Raw genomic sequence first — 23,618 nt, 5'->3', positions numbered from 1 at the left:
TTCCTTCCTTTTGGGGAAGTGTTTAGCCTTTGCTTCCAGTGTTGTTCCACAGAATAAGCAATATTGGGAATTCTATGTGAGCAATCGTGAGCTTAAATCTGCATTTTTCCATCTCATGTTTCTAATGCTTACCAAGCTGGTTCAAAAGGCCTCACTTTATGAAAGGTCATCGATCTGAAACATTAACACTGTTTCTCCACAGATGCTGCCAGGCTTGCTGAGTATTTCCAGCATTTTATGTTTTTATTTCAGACTTCCAGCATCCCGAGTAATTTGCTTTTGCCTCTCTTTATAGCATGTTTTTGAAGTATTTCTAATGGAATACAGGAAGAGTTATAGAAAGAAGGTTTTACCTTAAGGTATTGGATGTCTTTGATAGAACCTAGCTCAGGTAGTCCTGCTGTCAACATTAGTGCAAACAGAGTAATGAACAGGTTTCCATTCTTGCGCAGAATGAGATAAGCCTCTTCACAACATTGACGGAACCTTCCAAAAATAGATAACGCATTACAAAAGTGCACAACTTTTTGGATGTCATGAAGAGATATAAAGGGATAGGAATACATCAACAGTCCCATACTATACACATTTTTGTCATACGCAACACTCTGTAGTTATTTCATCTGTTTGCCAGGTATCACTTTGTTGTGTGACAAATAAATTAATTTTTTTCCTATAACACTATTGTGGTGCTTGACTGGATATTGACATAGCCCTTAAGGCTAATAAAGATTACGTTTGTATTTCACTTCAAAATGCTAACTATAAATGTTGGTATTTAAAGTATTGACTGTTACAAAATGCAAAACTAATTTTTATTTATGAAATACAGTTCCATTATAAGGTGGAATGTTTTGTTAGTTGAGTGGACCAACAAAACTAATTTACCTTTGGGACTACTAAAGTAAATACCTGCAATAGATGTCTTACTTCCACCTTGATCACCCCAAAATGGTGGTCAAACACCTTTCAACAATGAAAGCTAATTTTGAGCATTAAAGTTCTCCATGAGTTTATGACCACCAACATTACAAATGAAAACATTTACCCCACCATTACCAAAGATGACTCACCCTGTATGTGCTTTCCATTCCCTAAATAAGAACAGGAGGCCAAGCTGCCTATTCTAAGCCTATGCCAATATTATTCTTGCACTGGACACTAGGCCCACACAAATGAGTTGATCCAACTTTGCTTCCTTTTTGTGGGGAACTGTTTAGCCTTTACTTCCTGTATTGTTCCACAGGAGACGCAATATTGGAAATTCTGTGTGAGCAATTGGGGACTCAAATCTGCATCTTTCCAACTCAAGCAAATGCTCCTAACACTTACCAAGCTGGTTCATTATTGATTTATTCAAGCAGATTTTACAGAGGGTATAAAGGCACAAGTGAGTTGTAGTCATGTTTTATACAGTTATTATCATTCATGTTATTATATTAAGCTTATTTTAAAGGTAAATGTCTCAAATTTTATTAAATAAATTGCAATGTTCAATATCTGGTAATGCTTTTCTTCTTAGGAAACAATAGCAGATTATGGTATTAAACAGTTTGGATCACATGAGTACTTACAATGCTATTGTTATACCACACAAGCCATTTTTGATGTGTCAAACATACATGCACTTATTAGAAGGTTCGAAACAGACATATGAATTAGGAGCAGGAGTTGGTCACTTGCCCCCTTGAGCCTGCTCCGCCATTCAATAAGATCATGGCTGATCTGATTGTAACCTCAACTCCACATTCCCATCGACCCCAATAACCTTTCACCCCCTTGCTTATCAAGAATCTATCTACCTCTGTCTTAAAAATATTCAAAGATTCCAGCACTTTTTGAGGAAGAGAATTCCAAAGACTCATAACCCCATGAGAAAAAAATTCTCTCCATCTCTGTCTTAAATGGATGATCCCTTATTTTAAAAGGGTGACCCCTAGTTCTAGATTTACTCACACGAGAAAATATCTTTTCCACATCCACCCTGTCAAGACCCCTCAGGATCTTATATGTTTCAATCAGGTCACCTCTGACCTTCTAAACTCCAGCGGATACAAGCCTAGCCTGTCCAACCTTTCCTCATAAGACAACTTGCTAATTCCAGGCAGTGGTCTAGTAAACCTTCTCTGAACTGCTTCCAACGCATTTACATCCTTCCTTAAATAAAGAGACCAGTACTGTACACAGTACTCCAGATGTGGGTCGCACCTGTGCCCTGTAAAACTGAAGCATAACCTCTCTAATCTTGTATTCAATTTTCCTCGCAATAAGTGACAACATTCTATACTTGCTGGACCTGCAGACTAAACTTTTGTGATTCATGCACTAGGACACCCAGATCCCTCTGCATCTCAGAGCTCTGCAATCTCTCACCATTTAGACAATATGCTTCTTTTTTATTCTTCCTGCAAAAAATGGACAATTTCACATTTTCCCACATTGTACTCCATTTGCCAGATCTTTGCCCACTCACTTAAACTATCTATATCCCTTTGTAGCCTCCTATGTCCTCTTCACAACTTACTTTCCTACCTATCTTTGTGTCATCAGCAAATTTAGCAATCTCACCTTTGGTCCCTTCATCCAAGTCATTTGTATGGACTGTACAAAGTTGAACCCCAGCACTGATCTCTGTGGCACACCACTCGTTATATCTTGCCAACCAGAAAATGATCCATTTATGCCTACTCTCTGCTTCTTGTTAGCTAGCCAGTCTTCTATCCATGCCAATGTTACCCCCGACACCATGAACTTTTATTTTCTGCAATAACCTTTGATGTGTCACATTATTAAATGCCTTCTGGAAATCTAATTACTGTACATCCACTGGTCCCCCTTCATCCACAGCACGTTACTTCTTCAAAGCACTCTAATAAATAGGTTAAACATGATTTCCCTTTCACAAAACCATGTTGACTCTGCCTGATTACCTTGAATTTTTCTAAGTGCCCTGCTATAACGTCTTTAATAATAGCTTCTAACATTTTTCATGTGTGACAGTTGTTAAGCTAACTGGCCTGTAGTCTCCTGCTTTCTGTCTCCCTCCCTTTTTGAATAAAGGAGTTACAGTTGAAAAAAAAAGTACTGAGTGAGTATAAATAGGAAGGGGAAGCCAGTGCACATCAGTTGTGACTGGTTTGAGAAACAGCATACCAGGTTGGGAAGATGGATATAAATCTAACAAGTATCCCAACAATGTGCTGCTGTTGTTATCCTCTGTAAGAGTATGTTATAATAGACCATAACACAACAGCTATGACATGACCATTTATTTACCTGCTAAACTTTTCAGTGTTTCCTGTTTTTCCTTGTTGAATAACATGAATGAAGTCATAGGTAAGAATAAAAGGCACACGCTCTCTCTTAATTCCAAACTTAGACTTGAAATTGCCAAGAATATGTCCAAAGTCAATATGAAAAAGCTTGAAACAGAAAAAACAGGATTACTCCCTTGTAAAAGCTCTCTCCAATCTTTGAAGCTAAAATATCAAAAATTAAATCACGGAAGAAATTACATTTTACTAGGAGGTGAGTTTCCAAGTATTTCAATCTTCGATGCATTCACAATTTGATAGATTGACCGGACTTTTGCCTATTTCTATATAGTTTTGACTTGAAGCAGTTCTGCCAAGTAACTTGTTGCTATGGAATCATCCCATTCACATTGTGGCAAAAAATACAATTGTAAGTTAAGTTGCATTCATAGCTTTTGTTCACAAACCTTGAACGTTAACCAATGTCCACAAAGGTCAGCATTACAAGAAGTCTGAGCTCGGTCATTGCCAGAACCAAACAGCTGTTGGGAGCCATTTACAATGGAACAGCTGCCTCCAAAAGGTGGTTCTTGACTCCTTTTGCAGTAGTAACATCACCTTATTTATATAATAGCACTCGTTCTGTAATTGGGGTTCCAGTCAGTGGCATCATTATAATATGAAGGGGCTTTAGACGTGAAATTGTTGACTGTGAGATTGTTATTAAGAGCTCAGCACTAAATATTTCAGGAACATTGCAACAGCAAAAATAAAATTTAATGATGGATCATTAATACCGAGGATTTTTGAACATTTGGACAATGGGTTTCATCGATCTAAATACTTCAGATTCTACTTCACATTCGGATTTCACCAAAACTATTCTCTGTCAGAAAAGTAGTACTTATTTTGAACCCATCCTAGGCACCATTAAACTATCATATCATTTTTTCTTAACGCTTTGGTTAAATTAACAAAATGAATATTAGGGATGCTCAATCAGGTTGAAACAAAGATTTTCTTCTTGCTAGTTTCTCAGTCAGTAAGACAGCTGCAATACTTTGACTATTCAAATTATGTTATGCCAACACAGATTTAAATGACAGGTCCCATGTCCAACCTCCTTTGAAAAGTTACCTGAAACCAGGAATGAGCCCTACACCACCACCATGGGCTGCATTTTAAGACTTCACCACCAAAGTAGGCGGCGGACATAAAAAAATGTGGCCTGCGCGCATGGTGACCACATCTTGGAGCTGCTGCGATTTCAAACATGGCAGCTCATCTGGCCACAGCGCCCACCCCCCGCGATGACATGGAGGGGGCAGATGGGTTGTTGCTGGTAACGGCGTTCGGTGCCAATGCGCAGGCGCCATTTTTAAAGGGCTTACAGCCCTCAATGTACATTTAGTATTTGAAGTTAATGGAAAGTTTTGGGAAAATGAATGAGATGACCTTTCCAATGCATTCTCCCATCCCCCCAATGGCATATCGCAAGATTCCTGCCCTTTTCCGCCCCGGAATTCCTATATTGAAAATTTGATCTTCCCCTCCTCCCCCCACTAAGTCCGGCATCTTTGTCCTTTAGCTCTTCCCATCACCCCACCCCCGACCAATCTGAGGCATTCTAAACCCCCCCTCCCATTCAGAAAAAAACTCCCCACAGGTGTCGTGCCACATTTCCCCAAATGGGGATTCGAAGGCGTGGCATTGTCGGCAGCAAGAGTGAAGATGGTAACATAATGGCAGAATTGCTGCGGGCTGCATGGTAAGCAGGCATTTACATATTTTAATGCAGGTCCTGTCACCGAGCGGCAGGGTGGCTGCAACGAGGCCTTGCAGCCGCGATCGGTACAGGGTCTGCCGCTGTCGGGGTCAGTGGTGGGTCTCCGCCGTACTGATCTTCATTGCTCACCCCCCCGCTACCATTCCCGGTGGCGGAGGGCCTTTAAAATCCAGCCCCATGTTCCTAATCCTATTCAGAGTCAATTCTTTACATTATTAGATCATACCTGACCAGATTCTCGGACCATGATGTTGTCACTGTGTCTATCACCAATCCCCAGCACATAGGTTGCTACACAGTAGCCAGCACAAGACAGAGTAAACTCCTCAATTGCTCGCTCAAGAGCATCCCTGTGTTCAAGCAGAAGATGAAAAAATAAAGCACTGAACAATTCATTTACTAGAGCAATTGGAGCTGCATCAATAAAAATTAAAATACAGCTGTTTATATATTTCAGATTCTGAATCAGATTATTAAAATAGAGCATTTAAAAGCTTTCATGTGCAATATATAGAATTACTAAGATACAGGCTGGAATTTAACACGGAGGCAGTGGCCCAGCCCACCGACTGGAAAGTCGGGGGTTAGCCCCACTCCATTAACCTGGGAAGCCAGGACACAATTTTGTATGGCTCAGGCAATTCTTCGCCTTAGGTAATGGCTTCCTACTCTATAAGGCTAGATGTCCCACTTCTCAGGGCTGTCGGCTAATCAGACAGCCGGCAGCTCTTCAGTCTCAGCAACGCCACTGGAATTCAGGTAAGTGGGTCGAACTGGCTGGGGCCAGTCAGGCCGGTCCCGGGGGTTGGTAGGTGGAGGAGGGGTGGGGTCAGCAATCAGGAGGCTGGGGATGGTAAGGTGGGTGAGAGATGAAGCCAGGGCGGTCCTTTCCGCTGGTGTGCCCTCTTTGGGACCACAGTCAGGCCGTCAGGGTATACTTGTTACCTCACCACATGGCGTGGGCACCCCACCCCCAACTTCTGGTAAAATACCAGCGCCAGCGGGAAGAGGCCCTTAAACGGCCAGTAATTGGAAAATGTAGCCCTTAACGTCCTCGTGGCAACCAAACATGGGATCGTGCTGTCACCCAGATCCCAAGAACAAACATATAAAAATACTACAAGAAATCTCGAGGCATAGATGTTTTATACCTGAGGATCTTTGCTGAGAATACAGATAAAATCTATATAGTGCTCACAGTCATCATGAGGGACTCAATTAATTCTGGCACCTCACCTCATGATGGCTGTCAATACTGTTGAATTTTCAAGTCAACATCCTATCTATTTTGACAAAACAATGAATCATTCATCTTACAGCAACAAATGGCAAATGATTAATAGAATCAGTTCAGAATATACTTGACATCCTATATGAAAATAACCTGGCCAACATAGCTTTGGAGAGGGCAGAGTTCCTGCCTTACCAGCCTCCCTGGCCATTGTAAGGAATAGGGTGAGGCAAATGTATGGAGGGATCTGACATTAATTAAGAAATGGTATTGATTAAGACCAATGTTAACATTAAAGAACTGCAGACATCTAACTGTACGTAATGACAACTACCATGTTTTTTCGATGAGCTGAATGTTTAGTTTGACTTTTACAAAGGAAGACATGCATCTGTGGAAAATATTATTGCAAATCACATTTCACCATGTACAGAGTGGAAAGGTTGTCACAGAGTCTGTACTAAATTCTTCCAATGGTTGCAGTGATTTTTCTCAGATGTGCACAAGAGAATCTTCAGAACTCTGGCCAGGCATCCAAGCCATCCCAAAATTTAGATCATCCAAAAAACTTTCATAGCAGCTACCACAGGACAAGAGCTCATATTGTCTATCCCTTTGTGAAGGGCACAATGTCAACCATATTTTTTTGCTTTGTGTGCATTTACTACAGACAGACAATTGCGGTTGATCCAGATGCACTTTTGCTTCCAATAAAAGAGTTCAGTAACAGAACAATCCTGCCATTTATTTAGAGATACAGAGTTTGGAACCATATTTAGTATAAAAAGAAACATTCTGCTGGACTGTACGAACCACAGGAAGTTAAAGTTTTGCCATAGCAGCAAAGTTCTATGCTCTTGTGTTAGTGAATTTGGGGACATGGGATTAGATTGGGCAGCTAGTTTTATCAGCCAGTGCAGACATGATGGAATGAATGGCCTCTTTCTGTGCCGTAACCTTTCTATGGTTCAATGATGCCACCCACACACCACCCCCTTACCCTCCCAGAGGTGAAGCATGCCACAGTAGGGACTTCTCCTACCAGAGTGGAAATATTTTCCACAAAGCACCCAAGACTCTTCAGCATACATGCTACTCAAATCAATTAAAATGTTTTTGGGCTGCTGCCAGAGCTGAACTGTTCTGGCAAGTGCAGCTAAATCACACTGACCAGGATGTTGAGTTAGCCAATCTCCACCAGTGTGGCTGTAGGAATACTACATCTGGTCTCAATGCTTCTTAGCAGGGGAAGAAAAAAAAAATCAGGTAGGGTTCCTGCTTTGATTGCTGCTACCCTGTGACATCTGTGGGAAGTGCAGCTGCATGGAATTTGGGCAAGTCTGCCGAGACTCCGACTGTGGGGCAATAGCCTCAACACAGCCTGGTACCTATGAAACCACATGTTTGTCAGACCGTACCCAAGTAAGGAATTGATACTATTCGCCAGGGTGTGGAAGAGAAGGGAGTAAACTGGCATAAAAAGAGAGGAAGACAAAACAATGCACCTTCACAAAAGTTTGTCTAAATGTTTTTTAGACACGTGTGATAGCTGTGTGAAAACTTACGCAGAATTCTTTTCCTTAAGCCAGTTCAGCAAGGCATCTTTGTTGAAGGCAGCAGTAGCAGCGACATTACTGTTAGTTAGCTGGATATTGGCTATAGTTTCTGCAGCAGAGACCACCTGAATAACACCAGATTTATCTCCCGTTGCAAGGCAGCCATAAGGCACAACTCTGAAAAAGAAACGGTGAAAAGTAATATTTTACATTGATACTAAAGAGAAAGCAATCTTAATTCAGGATGTGAGTATTCTGCAGCTTTAGTGTCACTGCCCTGCAGTTTTCACAGCACAGCAATGTTAAACAGCATGCAACAATGGAGAGACCTAGTGCAGGACAGACTCACACTGCTTCAGTTTGACAGTACTAATTAAGGTGGGGGGCGGAAGGGGGTGTGTGGATTTTAACTCCTCCTGCCAAGGAGAAGCCAGGCAATGGGGATGGAGGGGGGTGGGCAGGAAGGGACGGGTGCAGAAAGAGGACTGCAGTTCAATTGCTTGCTTCATTCTCAAGCTCCCAGTTAAGCACTGCTTTGACTTTAAAATTCTCATCTGTATTTTCAAATGCCTCCATGACCATATCCCTCATTGATCTCCAACCTCTTCCAGCCCTACACTCCTCAGTGATCTCTATGCTCCTTCAACTCGGGCCTCTTGCACATCCCTGATTAGAATCATTCCACCACTGAAGGCCATGCTTTCAACTTCCTAGATCTTAAACTCTAGCATTCCCTCTCAAAACCTCTCCACCTCTTTCAGATGCTCCTTAAAACCTACCTCTTTGACCAAGATTTTGGTCATTTAAAAAAAAAAATTCGTTCATGGGATGTGGGCATCACTGGCTATGCCAACATTTATTTCACATCCCTAATTGCCCTAGAGAAGGTTGTGGTTAGCTGCCTTCTTGAACTGCTGCAGCCCTTGGGGTGTTGGTACACCAACAGTGCTGTTAGGAAGGCAGTTTCAGGATTTTGACCCAGCGACAGTGAAGGAACGGCAATATAGTGCCAAGTCAGGATGGCGAGTGGCTTGGAGGAGAATTTGCAGGTGGTGGTGTTCCCATGTATCTGGTGTCCTTGTCCTTCTAGGGGGTAGAGGTCACAGGCTTGCAAGGTGCTGTCTAAGAAGCCTTGCTGCGTTGCTGCAGTGCATCTTGTAGATGGTACACACTGCTGTCACTGTATCGGTGGTGCAGGGAGTGAATGCTGTGGATGGGGTGCCAATCAAGCGGGCTGCTTTATCCTGGATGGTGTCGAGCTTCTTGAGTGTTGTTGGAGCTGCACCCATCCAGGCAAGTGGGGAGTATTCCATCACACTCCTCATTGTGCCTTGTAGATGACAGACAAGCTTTGGGGAGTCACGAGGTGAGTTACTCGCTGCAGAATTCCTAGGCTCTGACCTGCTCATGTAGCTATGGTATTTATATGGCTCTTCCAGTTCAGTTTCTGGTCAATGGTAATCCCCAGAATGTTGATAGTGGCGGATTCAGCGATCGTAATGCCATTGAATGTCAAAGGCAGATAGTTAGATTCTCTCTTGTTTAACATAGTCATTGCCTGGCACTTGTGTGGCACGAATGTTACTTGCCACTTTTAAGCCCAAGCCTGGATATTGTCCAGGTCTTCCTGCATTCCTACATGGACTGCTTCGGTATCCGAGGAGTCGCAAATGGTGCTGAACATTGCACAATCAGCAAACATCTCCACTTCTGACCTTATGATTGAAGGAAAGTCATTGATGAAGCAGCTGAAGATGGTCATCTGCCCTAATATCTCCTTTCATGGTTGGTGTTGTATTTTGTTTGATAACATTCCTGTGAAATGCCTTTGGACGTATTACATTAAAAGCACTATAGCAATTCCAGTTGTTATTATTCTGGGATTTTAATATTGCTGATTGGTTGGTACCCGCCACTTAAATGATCAGATCTAAAACATTCTCAGTTCTGTAGCATTCCTCGTATCAGAAAAGTGTTATGCTTTATTAGAACATAATTTTCCTTGCTGATTTTATCCCTTCCTTTCCTGAATCTTGTTGGGGTGCAGTTCCAAGGGCTCTAACATTCCCTAATAAGGGAACAGAAAAATCTTGCACTGGCATGTATATAGTAAGTGGATAGTAAGAGGTGGGGTGGGGCCTATTAGGGACAAAGAGGGTGATACATGCTTAGAAACGCAGGGCAAGGATAGAATACATAATGAGTAATTTGTATTGGTGTTTACCAAGAGGATGCTGACGAAATATCGGTAGAAGCCGAAATGGTACAGGGTAATGGATGAGGTGAAAACTGATCGGCAGGATGTACTGGAAAGTCTGCCTATGCTTAGATTGGATATGTCACCTGTTCCAGATGGCTTGCATCCCAGGTTGCTAAAGGAAGTGGGGGTGGAGGTGCCAGAGGATCGGAGAGTGGCAAATGTGAAAGGGTGTAAGGGCATTCCTAGTAACTACTGGCCAGTCAGTTTAACATCAGTGGTGGGTTAGGTTTTAGAAACAATAATCAGGGGAAAAAAATCAACAGGCAATTGGAGAGGTTTGAGTTAATTAGGAAGAGCAAGCACAGATTTGTAAAAGGCAGATTGTACTTGACTAATCTAATTGATTTTTTTGATAAAGTAACAGACAGATGATGAAGGGAAAGCAATGATGTTGTCTACATGCATTTTAAGAAAGCCTTTATCAAAGTGCCACATAAAAGGCCAGTTACCAAAATTAAGGCTTATGGAATAGGAAGGCCAGTGTCAACTTGGATAAAAGAAATTGACTTCAGGACAGAAAACAGCGAGTCATGGTAAATGGCTGTTTTTTCAGATGGGAGGATGGTAGACAGCAGTGTCCCCCAAGGTTGAGTGCTAGGACCACTGCTTTTTTGATATACATCAATGGCTTAGATATTGGAATACTGAGTAAAATTTCAAAATTTGCCAATACCACCAAACTTGGAAGTGTAGCAGACAGTGAGGATGATACCAATCGACTGCAACAGGACACAGATAGGCTAACAGAATGAGCAGAAAAGTGTCAGATGGAATTTAATACAGAGAAATGCGAGGTGATGCATTTTGGCAGAAGGGATAGAGAGAGGTAACATAGACTAAACGATACAGTTCTAAAGAGTGTGCAGGGACAGAGGGACCTGGGGGTTCATGTGCATAGATATTTTTTCCCCTTGTGGGAGAATCTGGAACTAGGGGTCACTATTTAAGAATAAGGGGTCGCCCATTTAATAGAGATGAGGGGACATTTTTTCTCAGAGGGTTGAGTGTTTTTGGAATTCTCTTCCTCAAAAGGCAGTGGAAGCAGAGACCTTAAATATTTTTAACGTAGAGGTAGACAGAGACTTGACAAGCAAGGGGTGAAAGGTTATTGGGGGTAGGCGGGAATGTGGAGTCAAGGTTACAATCAGATCAGCCATGTTGGTATGTTTAAAGGTGGAAGGACATAATGAAGAGTGTAGTTAGCAAAGCACATGGAATTTTGGGCTTCATAAATAGAGGTATTGACTTCAAAAGCAGGGAGGTTATGCTGAACCTTTACAAAGCTCTGGTTAGGCCACAACTAGAATACTGCACTCAGTTCTGGTCACCACGCTTTAGGAAGGATGTGAGGGTATTTGAGAGGGTGCAGAAGAGATTTCCTAGAATGTCTCCAGGGATAAGGGATTTTAACTACAAGGCGAGTTAGGTTGGAGAAGTTGGGTTTGTTCTCCTTGCAGCAAAGGAGAATGAAGGGAGATTTGATAGAGGCATACTAGATTCTGATAGATTTGGATAGGGTAGACAAAGAAAAGCTGTTCCCATTAGCTGATGGTAAAAGGACTATGGGACACAGATGCAGGAGGAGAATTTTTTTATGCAGCGAGTGGTAATGACCTACAGCTCGCTGCGCACAAGAGTGGTGGAAGCAAAGACAAAAGAAGTCGGATGGGCACTTGCGGGAAATAAATTTACAGGGCTATGGGGATCGAGCCAGGGAATGAGAAGCTCTACAGAGAGCCAGCATAGATTTGATGGGCTGAATGGCTTCCTTCTGTGCCATTATTACTGTATGACTCTATGGCCAGAATTTTATGCCACCCCAACAAGCGGGATGGTGGTGGGGGGTGTAAAATGGAGCAGGAGGCTCCCCTGACCCGTCCCCGCCTCCGCTGCCCTTTACATAGGGCCGGGGGGGAGGGGGGGGGGTTGCAAAACGGCCTGCCCGCCCCAGGCCAATCAAGGTCACTTAAGTGGCCACTTAAGGGCCTTCGCCCGCCTCCATGCTGATTTTGCGGGCAGGCGTCCTGGAGCCGGGGGTGTGGGGTGGGGGGGGGGGGGGGGGGGTGGGGAGAGGGCTTGATCGGGCACAGCGTGCCCAATGGAAGGCTGCCCCCGCTACCCCAACCACCCCCACCCCGCCCCCCCAACTGACCAGCCTTGCCTCACCGGGGCCGGACCAATTACCCCTGGTGAGGCAACCCAAACTCACCTATCCTCCCAGCTCCCAGGCATCTTCAATTCATGCTGGGCTGCAGTCCCACCAGTGGTCATCACTCCCCCTGGCGCTGCTGGGACTAAGAGCAGCCGGCCTGCTAATTGGCCAGCAGCTCAATGAGGCGGGACTTCCTCCCTCAAGTGGGTGGAAGTCCCGTCTCAGAACAGTTAAAGCCTGGGGACACATAAAATAAGGAATGGTTCCCCAGGCGAGGCGGAAGCGGGTTCACCACCGACTTTTCAGTCGGTGGCCAGCTCCCGTCCGTCCAACGCAAAATCCCGGCCTACGATTCTAATATCTCGGCTTAGCAGCCATTTTTCATAAAGGAGTGTTGAGAGACTACTGTGGTGGAAGGTATCAGGGCAGAGCCAGAGCTGGAGTTTGATCCTGTTCTCAAGTGACATTGATACACATGTACACTTGCAAGCAGTCGTTGCTGGACTGCATCCCTACCTCTGCCCCAGATGGCATTGGCTCATTTTGAGCAGGGACGAAGATTAAACCTGGGATCTTGCTAGACTGCATCTGTCAGTGGAAAGAATTGCATTCATTGGGGAAGCCATGTAAGCACCTGTAAAGTTGTGTCTATGTAGTACATTTATAAAACATTCTCAGAATGTAGGTGTCACTGGCAAGGCCAGACAAGCCCATCATTTGTTGCCTTGAGAAGGTGGTGGTAAAGTTTCTTCTTGAACCATTGCAGACCATGTGGTGCATGTACTCCCACAACACTGTTAGGTAGGGAGTTCCAGGTTATTGACTCAGTGACAATATATGTCCAAGTCAGGATGGTACATGACTTGGAAGTGAACTACATATTTTCACTGATTAACACAGCCTGCTCATCAGATGCCTCCCAGCAACATATAGCAGACTGGTTTTAGTGTGCAGTGAGGAGGCATCAGCTAAATTGAAAGCGAGATATTTTTGTAAGCAAAGCACTGCGATGAAACAGAGCTCTCGATGTTTGTGGTATTAAGCACGCGCTTTGCATTATCAAGTCTTTTTCTACGACTAGTTTGCTTCCTGACTTATGGCTTACTTCTACGGCAACAATTCCAATGGAAAACCCATCAAAAGATAAACAAAGAAAATCTTATTATTCCTATTAGGAATCCAGCTGAATTCAGAAATTTGGAGCATTTCCACAGTGGTTGTCAGTCCAGAAGAGCAACAGATGGCGCTGCATTCTGTCCATATGTTCATCTTGAATAAAAAGTGCAGCAAGGCCAAGGCTTAGAAAATAAAATTGTGCCCAGGAAGTCTGCAGATTCCAGATGCTGAGCAGATTATATAATCTTTTTTCCTGGATATTTTGGCACATAAAACAGCACTTCTGTGGCTTCTCACAGTTCAGAACAAAATATAGCAAACAATTAAAACCCCAAGTATCCATTACCTTTTCAGTATGCACAATATACTTCCAGCTGCCAATGCTTTAGGAAGGAATTTGCACCAGCACAGAAAGCAAACACATTACTAGTATCTGAATTTGAGGTGCATCAATAGTCATCTCATAGGTGCTTTAAAACACCTCTGAAGGAGGAATTTTATGCTCTCCCACGTGGCGGGTTTGGAGGCGGGGAGAGCATAAAATCGGGTGGGATGGTTGCGAGGGGCTTCTCACCACCATCCTGCCTCCGCCAAAATTTAGTAAACGGCCTTTCTGCCTCGCCACCAATTGAGGCCCTTAACTGGGCAATTAACCCCCATTTAAGGGCCTCTTCCCACGGCAATTCGCTGTGCAGCGGGCGGCCCCACCGCCGCACAGGAAGCACGACACGAAAAACTGTGCAGGCCTCTTCCCGGCTCTGTGGGTGCGGGAGGAGGGAGGTGGGGGTAGTGTCCCACATTAAAAGGCACTTAATGCCTGAACGAGGGACCAGGCATCGGAAAAGGGGGGGGGGGGGGCGGTCCCGCTGAGGGCCACCCTCCTCCCTCACAACCCCTACCCCGCGAGATGCTTCCTGCCCTGACCTACCCGAGGCTTGGTTCCAGCGACGCTCCTCGGCCTCCAGTAGGTGCACCTGCAGCAGCAGCCATTGCCTCTGCAGTGGCGCTGCCGCTGCTGGCCTCTGATTGGTCAGCAGCTCTGCAATGCTGGGACTTCCGGCGACAGGGTCCTTGATCCTGTGGAAGGCCCGCTGCTGTTCACTTAAGTGCCTGATTGGTACTAAATTCGGTGGGCCTTCCAGAGAAGAGACGACGTGGGGATCTTGGCGTCTGTTTCTCTGGACATTGAGACCCCCGCCGACAGAATAAAATTCCCCAAGTATCAGATGTAAATTAATTGACATTTCCATATTTTTAGAACTAAAAGTCTCAGATTTTACACCAAAGTTTTTTTTTTAAATATTGCTGCAAAGTTTGCAGTGAACAATCCCAGTAGAAAGATTGTGTTATTTACTCAGAATTGGACACTGAGAATAGGGAATTTGTACCAGGTTGATAAAAAAAAATTAAAAAGTGCTTGAGATTGACTATCTCTTTCTCTTGCATCCCCCATCCTGCAGACTGGTTAAGGAGGGAAGACATGCATTTATTTTGGATCAATCCATCTTAGGCTTAAATTAAAATAGGACCACTATTGGGCTTTAAGAGCAAACTGAACAATAATTACTAAAGAGAGTGCTTAATGAATTTTGTAAAACAGCTTGTTCCAGAAATAAGACCCATTTTGTGGGGGAGGGGGGGAATAAGGGGGAGGAAAGTAATAAAGGCATTACAGGCCAATTAAATGAAATGTTCTCTATAGCAAAACTGGGAATCGCTGCCCATCTTATCACAGTGTAACAATTGCACGCCAAGTGCACAAGTTCAAAGGGCAAGTTGGCACCTTTCCATAGCATTTCAACTTACCCTACTTACAGCTCCACTGAGCACACCTCCAACAACTTCCCCTCTGAAAACAAGCTGCGATGAAAGGCTCTTTGGCCCTCGAGATCAACAGGGTCAACGTAAGGGGAAAAAACATCCTGGTCAGAAAGGCAGCTTGACAGGAGTCAAGTTGAGGACATGTCCTCAGGGTGCAGTCCATCTCATCCTGGCCCTTTTATCAACAATTTGACTGCTGAATTTTTGTAGATTTGGTGAAAACGACTGACAGATCTACAAGTAATTCTTGGCAATCAGATGTCTTTTTCCTTCCTTTAACTGTATTTTAAAATGATTTACTAATGTTTCCCTTTGCAGTAATATTTTGTGCCCTGACATATTACTGATATTTATAACAAAGCTGTATCTGAATTTGTCTTTTGTATTAAACAGGCCTATTTTTCTTTATGCCTTAAAAGCCTATACTTCAGATTGCAAGGGAGCTAGAAGAGATATATGTTCCATACAATGGGTGATCCATCAAACTATTAAAAGGTAACAGAAGAACTATTAAGTTATTTGACAACTAAAGAAAAAGACTAACAAAATATTCAGGATTGCTTTGTTGTGGATGGATTAAATTCTGAAAATATGCACCACAGTGTATTTGCTATAAAATCATCTTCAGGAAAAAGTATGCTCCAACTCAGTCAGCACATCAAAGTTAAGGCTACGCTCCCACATAATGAACCCATATGCACTCTTCTGAGCTAACCATGCCTTAAGGCCTAATCTGTCTCCTTTTTCCGCTCAGTGTTTTCCTTTAAATGTGCTTCAAATTTTCAGATGGAATAACTGGAAACGTTCATCCACACAATGCCACAGTCTGGTTTGTAAAGTTAAGCTGGTTGAAAGGCAGTTGAAGGAAGTGAACTGTGGGAGGCCTACCTGAGGTCTAAGCCTGCCTCCTTCCACAGCATGTCCATTAAGTGTAGAATCTGCAAAGCCAGCATGTCCTGTCGCAAATCTGAATATGAAAAGGAAGAAAATAGCATGGATTTGTGGGCTATTTGTGGCAAATCGGTATGTAATATGAAGTTATATTAGGCTATTATGCTTATGAGCAGGTCACAATTATATGTAATTTTTAAACTCCCATCTGTTTCTATGGCACTCAATTCTAATGAAGTGCAAGTTGTCTCATTTATAAGAGTTTTCCTCATGTGCAGAACATCCTCCCATTATTACCTCGCTACATGCACCATTAATAATCCAGTTGTAGAGCAAAACCACTGTATATGTTAGGCAATAATGAATCCATTATGCCAGAGGAATTCATTGACGTAATGATCATTCACTCCCAAAAACACACATACCACATGCACCATGTTGATGAGTTTAAATTTTTTTTCAAGTATTTTCTGTTATATTTTCAAGTCATCCACTTGACCTCAGTGGCACTTTCTAATGTTAAGCAACAGAAACTTTTCATGATTGAATAAGACTTTCTTAAACTTTAACTTCTAAAGTCAACAGACCATTCGTGAAGCTGGAACAAGCTAATGGTAGGATAAGAAAAACAGAGAAGTAATGCAATACTGCAATTCTTTCATGAATTATTGTACTTTAAGGCATCAATTCAATTCTTGAATCAATCATTGGATAAGCAAGTCTGATCAAAACTTTTAACCATTCATCACTCTTTAACTGGGTGAGGGGAATCAGGAAAGAATCTTTGGAGTCACTGATGCTTGTCTGTCATTGCAAATATTTGTTCTTGCACATCAGTAAATTCAGGTAATGCAAAAGTTCAATTTTCCTGTAGATTCAGTGGTGAGCTAGCTCCCTAAGTTAAATGCTCGCAGAGTTGCAGGCACATTGGTAAAATAAAAACATTTGCCTCCTCTGCCATTCAGCAGCCAACAATTAAACATTCACCACATTCTTCTGTAGTTTTCTACGACCAGAGCTGTTAAATCAGTGCAATAGCCAGTCTTTTTTGAGCGCCTTGATAGTTTCCTTTTAAATCACTTTTTTTTTTTAAAAGTCACCCACTACCCTCCAAACACAAAGGCTGCAGAAATCCTACTTTATATTCAGAAAACAGACAAGTGGGTGGATTAGTAAATTGGTTACCAATAGTTTTTTTTGGATTACCCAGTAGAAAGGGCAAGCAGATTGGAGTATCCTGGGGAGAGATGGAGGGGCTATTCCTGCATCTGGCAATGTCTATGGATCTACTGGGAAGTTACTCCTGCTTACATTTACAGCTTTGGTTCACACTAGGTAATTACTGAATTTACTGAATATCAAATTGTGGTGGCCACTTACTAGGAATGTTTATGGCTGCTGGGTATCATAAGGTTTGAAATCCCTATATTTTACTGGTTTTATTTTATTATTGTTGGTTTGAGTGGGCTGAGTCCTTCCTCAATATTCACTTGGCATCCTCCAGTACGGAGTTAGGTTCTGCCCAATCCCACTGCCTGACTGGCCAATCACTATAACAGCAACATCAAGGGTTACCAGCACTGTTCCATCCAATAGCTGCGACGTTATAATCCCAGAAATTCATCTCTACTTTTGTAGTGAGTGGATGATTGATTCCAAGAAGGGTGGCTAATGTTGCGCTGCTTTTTGCTTGTGGCAGTGCCCAGTGGGTTTTGGTTGCACTAAGCTTCACGCTCACTCTATTGGAGCACTTCTGTGAAGCACAGCATGAACACAATGCAGCAGAGTTCACCCCTTCTTATGCCTCTCCCCTCTCATTTCTCTCTCATACAGCTGCTCTTTTAGAGATGAAGGAGGCAGTGAGCACACAGGGAAATGAGTGAAGGGGAGACAAAAGTGGAAGAGACAGTTGGAGAGGGGAGGGAAGGACAGAAGGCAACCAGTAAGTAAAGAGACAGGAAGGGGAGAGGGAAGGCAGGAGGGTAAAGATGGAGATGTGGAGGACAGGGAAGGTGGAAACAGAGACAGAAGTGTGGGCATGGGAGACGATGGCGATGGAGGATGAGACAGAGATGAAAGTAGAAGATGAAGGAACAGAAAAAGAATAAATCTACATTGCAAATAACATAGGATACAAGCTCCAACACTTGAAGCAGATTGCAAATATGTACCATGTCCGAGCAAAGTACTTCCTGACAAGTTTAAAATTACTTTTCACAAGTTTCTATTTATGTCTTCCGTTCCTATGTCACAAGCTCACTTTGAAGTAATCTGGATGAGTTCCCCTCCTCCCTTAACCACTTTCTTCTAGACTGCAAAGCTCAAATTTCCCTAATCTTTCCTCATAGTTCATGCCCTTTACAACTGGGATCAGTCTTGTTGCTTTTCTCTGTAGCCTTTCCAACATATGCATATCTTTTATGTGGCACAGTGATCAGAACTGCACTCCAAGTGTGGTCTGACCAGTTTATTTGTGAAGCCTTAGCAGAACTTCTGCAGACTTGTATTTTACTGTTCTGATTCTACATTCTAGCCTTCTATTAGATTTATTACTTACATATTGGAAATAAGTTGTCTACTGTTACTCTCGTGTCGCTAAGGCTCCCCATGTTAACCCAATTCAATTCTCTATATACTTATTACCTATTTTCTGACCAATGTTAAGACATAATTTGCCATTTCTCTGGCCAGTTGTGTAACCAATATAACTTGTGTTGGAAATATTTGCTGCATCCTCTTTCTATGTATCCTGTGGCTTCACTTAAAGAGAGTCACAGACTGTTCACATTGAATGCAACACAATAACACATTTCACGGAGAATTATCTTTTATTTGTCAATGGAAGAAGGTTTGCCAGGTATTCTTCTATCCTTAAAAAAAAGAGAGATGTTCTTCCAACAGCAGCTTTGTTAAAAAAGACAAGAAATTCTCAGCCAAATAAAAGCAAAATACTGCAGATGCTGGAAATCTGAAATAAAAACAAAGTTCTGGAAAAACTCAGCAGGTCTGGCAGCATTTGTGGAGAGAGAAACAGAGTTAACGTTTCAGGTCTGTGACCTTTAATTTGCCAGTTCTCAGCCAAGTTGGCCTATGTATTGGGACTTTGGATGATTCATAAATGCTTAACTGTCAAAGAATAAATGGGAACAGGAGTCATATCCAACAGAAATCAAAATGGATTCCTAAAGTATAAGTAATCTTTAATTGTTGGCTTCTCCTTTTCATTGTTTGAGTACTTAACAGTACCATGGTTAAATTTACACATGCTCAGATTCTTAGCTGAAATTGCTCGAGGTTTTCCACATTCTTAGAAATTCCCCTATGCAAGTACTCCAGCACTTGGAAGAATGGACTTTAGTTACAGCATCATGCTGCTGAGAAGTGAGTGTAATCATGTCACAACCAGTTTGAATAAGGGAAGACTGGCAGCAATCCCAACAAGAAGCGCTTGATCAATAAATTAACATTTAGCATGTATTTTTTAGTATTTGAATGATAGATATGCACAGAAACAGAAGGTGATTTTGGACAATATCCAGCTTTAACTAACGGACCATCTTGTGCAATAAATCCTGACCTGATGATTGTTCCAATCGGATACAGCCTAAATCAGTACATGATTTCTCTCTTTTTATGCTGTCTTAATTTGCTGTTTTCTTGCTTTGGTCTATGTAATTTATCATGAAAACTTATATAGTGTTACACTTATTTTGGTAAAGGAATGTGGGTCCGTTATGAACATACGAATTAGGAACAGGAGTCGACCACTTGGCCCCTCGAGTCTGCTCTGCCATTCAATAAGATTATGGCTGATCTGATTATAAGCTCGACTCCACATTCCTGCCTACCCCTGATAATCTTTCAACCCCTGGCTTATTAAAAATCTATCTACCTCTGCCTTTAAAATATTTAAAGACTCTGCTTCCACTGCCTTTTGAGGAAGACAGTTCCAAAGACTCACAGCTCTCAGGGAGAAAAAAATTCTCCTGTCTTAAATGGGCGACCTCTTATTTTTAAATAGTGACTCCTAGTTCTAGATTCACCCACAAGGGGCCACAACCTTTCCACATCCACCCTGTCAAGACCCCTCATGATCTTATATGTTTCAATCAAGTCGCCTCTTACTCTTCGAAACTCAGCTTTGGTCTCTTCATCTAAAATCATTTGTATAAATTGTAAAAGTTGAGCCTCCAGCACTGATCCCTGCAGCACACCACTCATTAATCTTGCCAACCAGAAAATGACCCATTTATATCTACTCTGTTTCCTGTTAGCTAGCCAATCTTATATCCATGCCAATATGGTACCCACTACACCATGAGCTTTTATTTTCCGCAATATCCTTTGATGTGGCACCTCATCAAATGCCTTCTGGAAATCTAAGTACAGTACATCCCCTTTATCCACAGCACATGTTACTTCTTCAAAGAACTCCAATAAATTGGTTAAACATGATTTCCCTTTCACAAAATCATGTTGACTCTGCCCTGCTATAATGTCTTTAAGAATTGGTTCCAACATTTTCCCTATTACAGCTAACTGGCCTGTAGTTTCCTGCTTTGTCTCCCCCCTTTTTGAATAAAGGAGTTACATTTGCTACATTCCAATCTAATGGCACCTTCCCCGAATCTAGGGAATTTTGGAAAATTAAAACTAATGCATCAACTATCTCACTAGCCACTTCCTTTAGGACCCTAGGATGAAGTCCATCAGGACCCAGGGACTTGTCAACTCACAGCTCCAACAATCTGCACAGTACCACTTCCCTGGTGATTGTAATTTTCTTCACTTCTTCCCTCTCTTCCATTTTCTGATTTACAGCTATTTCGGGGATGTTACTTGTATCCTCTGTGGTGAAGACCAATGCAAAATACCTGTTCAATTCATCTGCCATGTCCTTATTTTCCTTTATTAATTCCCCAGACTTACTTTCCATTGGACCAATGCTCACTTTGTAATTATGCTTCATGCATAAATGCTCAGATACATTTTGGCTAAATGGTACAATTTTAAAGGGGGTGCAAGAATGTAGAAGTGTTTGTGCACAAGTTTTTGAAGGTGGGAGGATAAATCAGTTACTACAGTTTATGGAATCCTCGGCTTTATAAATGGAAGCACAGATTACAAAAGCCAGGAAGTTATGCTAAACCTATATAAAACACTAGTTCGGCCCCAGCTGGAGTATTGTATCCAATTCTAGGCATCATGCTTTAGGAAGGATGTGAAGGCTTTGGAGAAGGTACAGAAGAAATTTACTAGAATGATTCCAGGGATGAGGTATTATAGTTATGTAGATAGAATGGAGAAGCTGGAGTTGTTAGCCTTAGATCAGAGAAAGCTAAGAGGTGATTTGATTTGATTTGAATGGTGTTTAAAATCATGAACTGTTTCGTCAAATAAAGAGAAACTGTTTCCAATTGCTGTAGGGACAATAACCAGAGGACACAGATTTAAGGTGCTTGGCAAAAGAACCAGAGGTGACAGGGGAAAAACTTAATGAGTGGTAAGGATTTGGAATGCACTGCCTAATAGAATGGTGGATACAAATTCAATAGTAGCTGTCAAAAGGAATTGGATAAATACAGGAAGGAGAAAAAACATTGTTGGATATTGAAAAGAGTGAGACTAACTGGATTGCTCTTCAAAGGGCCAGCACAGACTCAATGGGCTGAATAGCCTTCTTCTATGCTGTACTATTCTATGATATACTTTGGGGGTCAAATAATGGGTTTATCATGTTTGTGGCCAAAAACCTTCTGCAAGTTGCTAGGCTTTTCCACTACGTCATAAGAAACCTTTATATGTTTTGCTATCATCTTGCTCGTGTATGGCTAAAAAAAAAACATTTTTATTGAATAGACAACCCAACTCATTCTTCACATTGGAATAAGTGTCACACAAGAGTAATAAATATTCGGTTTCTGGCCAGGAGAGGTCACTGCTGCATTTCATTAACAACAGATCCAATAGGATTTTGCTTTACTTTTTTAGAACTGCTGCTTTTGAAGAAATGTTAATCTTACAATTTTAAAACAAAACCAAATGGCCCCTATTACATCCAGCTGTACTCAAGTGCGCCTTTTCCATTCCAGTTCAACAATGCAAACTGGTAAGCGTGTAACGGAAGCCATAAAGCTGTTATCTTTTTACATAAGTATGGCGACAAACAGTGATTGATGCCTGAGATGACATGAAGCAATAGGTTATGCATAGAGTACATAATTTACACCACACACAAGTAAATAAACCTTGTTTTTCAGGGACTTAGGCGTCTAAGATTGTTTTAATGTAAGCAAACAAACTGACAAAGATACACACAGTCTCTGCTGTGAATTATTTCCTCACTGAATACCGATCACACTTAGACCAATACAATTCAATTGTATGATAGTCGAGTCGGCCTGAAACAGTGTTAGTCTTTAACACTGTATGTTATTCTAGTGTAAAAACTATCAAAATATTCAGGATAAAACAATTTTGGAAGGATACAATCTATAACTGGATTACTAGGCTTTTATCACTCCACAGTTCAGGTAGACTTTACCCAAAATGTCAAATTTTTGTAGCAAGTCTGCTTTAACTATGAGATATACCAAGATAAGTCGCTACTGCAGCCTGCAGGTTTCTTGTCTGCAAAATGGGCACCTGGCAATGGAAAACCAAAGTGATGAGTGACCTACCCAGTGGTCCTTAAAAGCACTCTTGAAGGCCACTTCCAAAAAAAGGCCTTGAAAGTTTTCGAAGAGATTTTTGCAAGGCCAGGAAAAGCAGGAATGCAGTTCTTAACCCCACAAAAATACTGCAGCCTGCTGCTGGCCATTGGGTGGGCCCCCCCCCCCCCCCCACCTCCCTAAATACATCTCCTCCCGCCAGTTACTACTTACTTCCGGCTCTACCTGCCCATGGATCAGTAGGATTTCCTCCCCCACCCACTGCCCCCACTAACTCCAATGTGACGAGTTGCCCACTAGTGCTTGTCGAGTAACTGGCATTTCATGCGAATTATGCTGATTAAGCCTGAATCTGAAAATGATGGGATGCTGACTTCAGGCAGGCGACAAGGCCACTCTATCGTGTTCACACTCATTTTAGGCAGACCTTGACAATCCTCCCCAATGTGTTATCGGGCATCATTCCCAGACTGAAAGGACAATATGCCAAAGAACTGATTAAAAATTACATTGCTCATAATTACATATATGTGCACACAAAGGTATATACATATATATACACACCATCATGCCCTTTTTGAGACTTTTTAGAATTACACTCAAGTATGAAATTGGGAAAGCTTACCATCACCATTTTTGAAGATAACTCCTACTGGCTCTCCTCCTGACAACTTATTGTTGTACAGTATCCAAAGAGGCTTCATTTTGGAGTCCATATACCTGCATTTGTCTACACTATGACAATCAAGGAGGAACAAATCAATACCAAAAGTACATTGCTAAAATGTCAAATCACCTAATACCATCAAATATTAAGATAAAGGAAGAAAAATTAGAAGAACTTAATGCTTCCAATGGATGGAAAGGGTTAAACCTTACT

The 23,618-nt window shown here is 42.1% G+C and overlaps 1 protein-coding gene across 4 annotated transcripts in view; it reads right to left on the bottom strand.

Moving 5' to 3' along the window:
- pik3cb (phosphatidylinositol-4,5-bisphosphate 3-kinase, catalytic subunit beta) overlaps positions 1–23,618 on the bottom strand; it is a 219,792-nt gene that overhangs the window by 6,361 nt on the left and 189,813 nt on the right. For all 4 annotated transcript variants that reach the window (XM_068042109.1, XM_068042108.1, XM_068042112.1 and 1 more), the window contains 6 exons: positions 23,364–23,473; positions 16,065–16,143; positions 7,837–8,004; positions 5,267–5,390; positions 3,277–3,422; positions 354–486 (listed from right to left, as the gene is read on the bottom strand). In XM_068042109.1, the coding sequence (XP_067898210.1) occupies positions 354–486; positions 3,277–3,422; positions 5,267–5,390; positions 7,837–8,004; positions 16,065–16,143; positions 23,364–23,473 (760 nt within the window). The remainder of the gene's footprint in view (positions 1–353; positions 487–3,276; positions 3,423–5,266; positions 5,391–7,836; positions 8,005–16,064; positions 16,144–23,363; positions 23,474–23,618) is intronic.

The sequence above is a fragment of the Heterodontus francisci genome, chromosome 11, assembly GCF_036365525.1.
Source record: "Heterodontus francisci isolate sHetFra1 chromosome 11, sHetFra1.hap1, whole genome shotgun sequence".
In the NCBI taxonomy this organism is placed as follows: domain Eukaryota; kingdom Metazoa; phylum Chordata; class Chondrichthyes; order Heterodontiformes; family Heterodontidae; genus Heterodontus; species Heterodontus francisci.
Note: the sequence above shows the minus strand (reverse complement) of the source record. Positions and strands in the feature narration are given on the sequence as shown.